This window comes from Palaemon carinicauda, chromosome 6 (assembly GCF_036898095.1).
Source record: "Palaemon carinicauda isolate YSFRI2023 chromosome 6, ASM3689809v2, whole genome shotgun sequence".
NCBI lineage: Eukaryota > Metazoa > Arthropoda > Malacostraca > Decapoda > Palaemonidae > Palaemon > Palaemon carinicauda.
The window spans coordinates 114,368,125-114,373,124 of NC_090730.1; the positions used below are offsets into that span (position 1 = coordinate 114,368,125).

Genomic DNA, 5,000 nt, shown 5'->3' on the forward strand with positions numbered 1-5,000 from the left:
AAATTTGTCTAGATCTAAGAAAAGAAAGAGAAAAACCTGTGATAGGGAAAAAATCTGGTGTATTTAGTTTAGCAATACAAAAAGGTACCCCCATCTACATGATGAAATGGAAGCAAGTAAAGAAGAAATGAATAGTAATTTAACAAAATTAGTATTAGAATCAGCGAAAGAGATAGGTGGAAAAGTTTCTAAACGAGATAAAGGAAAACTATCAGAAATGACAAAACAAAAACCTAATAAAGAGAAGATTAGAAATGAGTGTAAAATCCAAGAGAAATGAAATAGAATTAGCAGAGCTATCCAAAACAATAAACAAACTAAAAACCAAGGACATTCGTAAAGGCAGTCAGACAAAAATTGATGGTGCAAACAGAAGTTTGTTTTGAATAATAAAAATGGAAACATAATCAACAAAAGATATGAAGTAAAAAATGCAAAGGATTTCTATACAATGGTGATACAAATAAATAATGAAACACCTGAGCTGGTACCAAACGTAACAGTAGAAGTAAAGAAAGCATTAAAATGCAGGAAAAGAGGCAATGCAGCAGGACAAGATGGTCTAACAATCAATTCAATAATATTTGGTGGAGATTTCACACTACTTATAACATTTGCTGAACTTTACACAAAATGTCAGCAACCGTGACTTGGAAAAAACTTGACTATAATACTAATTCACAAATAGGGAGATATAAACAAGTAGAAAAATTATCGCCCAATAAGCTTACTCTAGACTTTAATCAACCAAGGGGCAGCCAATCTTTAGAAGCAGATATTCAACAACTGACCATATCCATGTAATTAACCAGAGCATGATAATTATCACATATGAAATAGACCTTACCAGTTGGTTTTTGGACAACTACTGGAGGTGATCCAACTTTCAGGACTACATCTCCTTGATCGGTGCCAGCACTATTAGACGCCTGGCAGGTGTATTTGCCAGCATCAGTCTCTTGAACTCCTAATATCTTTAGAGTCCCGCCTGATACCTGAGATAAAGGAAATAGAAATTCACGGGTAAGGGCAGATCAGGAAGGGAATGTTGAAACAAACATCGCATATACATAGGTATTATGTTAGAATATGCGATATATAAGTTTCCTTGATTTGAATATTAGATATGATTTTTTCTGTTATAATGCATAGTATTGAATATAGAATTTTCCAATAAATGTAGAAAATTATTGGTAATGGTATCCTTGATTTACAGAATAATGTTAGTTCATTTTATTTTTATTTTTTGTAAACACTTGCGTAATGCTGTTAAAAAATGCTATTCTGGTAGATATTAGGAAATACTACCAAGTTCTTTACAGTAACACAAGAATCATTGTTATGCTATGTTCATTTTAGATAGTAATAAAATACTCTGGTATTCTTGCTTTACATAAGTATCATCTCCGCAATGGTCAGCTGATGTAAGTATCTTTTCAGTGGAATTAGCATTATGATTAGCAAACTCACATTGTTCACAATTAATATACATTCTTGTAGCACTTTTGTGTTGATTTGATTGATCTAGAAGCTTACATGAACAGCTGTGAAAATTTGAATTCTTTTACATGTTTTTTATCATAGCCATATATAAAATGAACATCTCTATTTCTGTGTTAAAAATATATCTTTTTTATGTATAAAGTCATTGGCCACAATCACTTTAAACCTATATCAGCAATATATAATGCCATACTAAATATTTAGGTTGTTTCCCTCGTACATAAGTTGTCCAGCAACATTTCTATGTTATGAGGCCTGGGGGTCCAACTAAAGTATTTAAAATCTACGTCTAGAAAATGTGAGAAATTCAGAGAAAAAATTGATAGTTTTTGTTGTACCTTACACTAGAATTTAATATATATTTGATTCGATATTCTTTATTCCAAGCTTAAAGATTATACAAGGCTTACCTCTGTAAAGGAGAGCTGTACCACTTCATGGAAATCGTCTTTAAACCACTTGACGGATGGTGTTGGTGTTCCTTCAATGTTGCACAATAAGGTTGCCTGTTAAATGTGAACACTTTATTTTGGCGTCACAGTTATTTTCTCAAATGTAAACTTGTCTCAATATAGAACTGTGCATATAACACATCAAGCTATAAACGTGCAAATATGAGAAACAATAACTAAAAAGACATTTTTACCTCTGACTAAATCTTATTATAATTAAAAAGATTACGGTCAAAATAAAATTCCAGATAAAAGTATTGATTCTGATTTGGAACGAAGTGGTTAAGTGTTGGCCTCAGAAAAAAAATGGAAATACAACCCCTGAATGTCCTCCATTTATTTACTCAAACTGCGAACTTAATCGTCATGCATTGTCGTCCACATAATGAGAAAGAGCACTCATTTGTTTATGGTATGAAATGAGAAACCTTACATAGCTTCAAGAAGTCCTTCAAATGAAAGCATCAATCACTTACCGTCTCTCCATTTCCAGCAAGCACAACTCCTTTCTCTATCGTGACGCGCGGAGCTTCCATGAATGCCAATATGGCGTGTGACTCCTCTGTTAATTAGAAAAGCTCAATGGTTTTGGTACGTTGCTATATACAAGGTTGGTAATGCTCATTTTGAAAAATCCCAAATATCATAACAGAAGGAAGGTTAACCTTGAACTTTCAATAGCTACTATGGTGATGAGTTTACTTTCACAGAATTCGACCTTAAGGTTGTACGTAGAAAGTACTATACTGTATAACTTGTAATGGGAAAAAGCGGAAACTATATATATATATATATATATATATATATATATATATATATATATATATATATATATATATATATATATATATATATGTATATATATATATATATATATATATATATATATATATATATATATATATATGTATATATAAAACAAAAATATCTTTGTGGCGTTAAAATTGAAGACAGCATCTCTCCAGACATATTTAGTTCCTGTTAGTTTTCATGATAACAGAAAATTGCCATTTATATTAATCAATTTATTAGCTGATATCGACACGTGTTTTGAGTCACTTTTTACTCGACTCTTCATAAGGACTACAATGAATGTGTGATGAGATTTCACTTAAATTTAAAGACTATGGTTGTGAAAATTTGAAGACGCAAAAATATTTGGATACTCCCTAATTAATTAATATCTATTGATAAATGAAAAAAAAATTTAAAAGGAAAAAGGCAAGATTAATTTTGAAATACATAAATAATTTTTCACAAGGCTTCGTAGAATTTCATGACATAACCCCTCTTTAACGAAACTCACGATTCAATTGTTACAACGGGATTTTTATCCCTTTTAGTTCGTTTCTCTTTTGAACCTTCATATAATTACAGGTATAATTTTGGGGTTAACTGTGCAACCAATTAACAGAGTTGGCGAGAAGAACCATTACTGATAATGAGGCTCAGCAAAAACCCCAGTACCAGTAATGGTTCTTTTGGCTAATTCTCACTTTGGTTCCAGGCAAGGTTTTTAGACCTTGGTTCCAGGTTCCGTGTTACACTCTCTACATCATTATGATTGTGCGCACACTACTATACGCTTAAGTGAAAAGTGCTTCAATCTGCAGAAATTCCATTAATTTTAGTTACCCCTTACAGAAACAGCACAGCATGAGCGTTTTTATTTTTAACTTCATTCGCCTGTTTAGAATATCTAGTATCCTCTTTGGTTGGCAATTCTAATATCCTTAATTTTTTGCTACAGATTCTAGATTTCCTTAATTCTCAATAGCCAGACAAATGCTCTGTTGTATCATCTACTCAGCACAACTTCCAAAGCCTATCATTATCATTCTTATTTCTATAATTTTCTTTATAATTCTTTTTTAAGTCTATCATATTCAACCTTAATTTTCGTTACTATGACAGCTTTTTTATAATAAAATTCACATATGTAATCTTTTCAGCCATTACCCTTTACAGACCTGAAATTGGTAATATCTTTTTTTTCTTTACTTTAATTTCATTTGTCAATTTACTTCTTATGTCTTAATTGAGGTTCTTGGTTTCTATACTTTCTTACCCTTCAATTTCAATATCATATTTACTGCATTTTTCAACTCCAAAATGAACGCGCCTGTTATATGAAGAAGATTGAAAGAAACGAATATTTAGTTACCGAAATCTAATTTTATACGAGTTACAGACTTCTGTAGATAGTATACTGTAGGTGTATGTTGGAATCTCAAATAATCATTGCTCAGCCACTGACCTCAAACCAACTCTAAGTGTCCAAGAAAAATCTTTAACCAATTTCTAAAATATAAAATTTAGTTATGTATGCTGAATTTATTTAAAGGTGGTCAATATTTAGTAAAAATAATAATTTTACTACATAATGGAATAAGAGGTTGTTCAAATATAGCACCTTTAGTGGGATTGGAAAATTTGAATACAATATAGCCATTTTCTTGGTGCGAACTTTTATAATGATGTTACCCTTTTAATTGCACAAACAATATGATTGTACAAAATATTACCAGGTACAGAGAATATTATACAAAATAAGAAATTATTCAAAATAATGTAGCAAATGGAGTGTCAGGAAAACGCGAACATACACCATTAAATAAGAAAACAAAGAGATTTAACCAAATATAAAGTCAGTCCCACCTACTCCCGCTGAATTATAGGCCTTGCAGGTGTATTGCCCAGCATCCTCTGGTTGTGCCCGGCTGATCTGGAGGACTTGATCATCAGCGTCAGCCATAACACGACCGACCATCCCCGTCAGTAAGACGTCACCCTTCCACCACTCGACCCGAGGTATGGGGAAACCCCGGCTGATGCAGTTGATGCTGATTTCATCTCCTGCCTCGAAACGAGCGCGATCAGGAACGACAAAAACTTCCGGAGGAGACTGCAACGAAACATGGATTTCACGAGCTCTTTTTCCACCTGACACGAATGAGAAAGAAGAATTTGGATGTAAACTAAATTAGGAATGACATCTATGAGAGGACAATCTTTTTTAGGTTATCCTACCAGAAATTAGTCGAT

The 5,000-nt window shown here is 32.4% G+C and overlaps 1 protein-coding gene across 1 annotated transcript in view; it reads right to left on the reverse strand.

The window, feature by feature from the left end:
* Positions 1 to 5,000, reverse strand: part of LOC137642617 (hemicentin-1-like) — a 287,924-nt gene that overhangs the window by 213,857 nt on the left and 69,067 nt on the right. Inside the window, exons 14-17 of the mRNA XM_068375327.1 lie at positions 4,614 to 4,898; positions 2,432 to 2,517; positions 1,914 to 2,009; positions 848 to 995 (exon numbers count right to left, since the gene is read on the reverse strand). Of these exons, the coding sequence (XP_068231428.1) occupies positions 848 to 995; positions 1,914 to 2,009; positions 2,432 to 2,517; positions 4,614 to 4,898 (615 nt within the window). The remainder of the gene's footprint in view (positions 1 to 847; positions 996 to 1,913; positions 2,010 to 2,431; positions 2,518 to 4,613; positions 4,899 to 5,000) is intronic.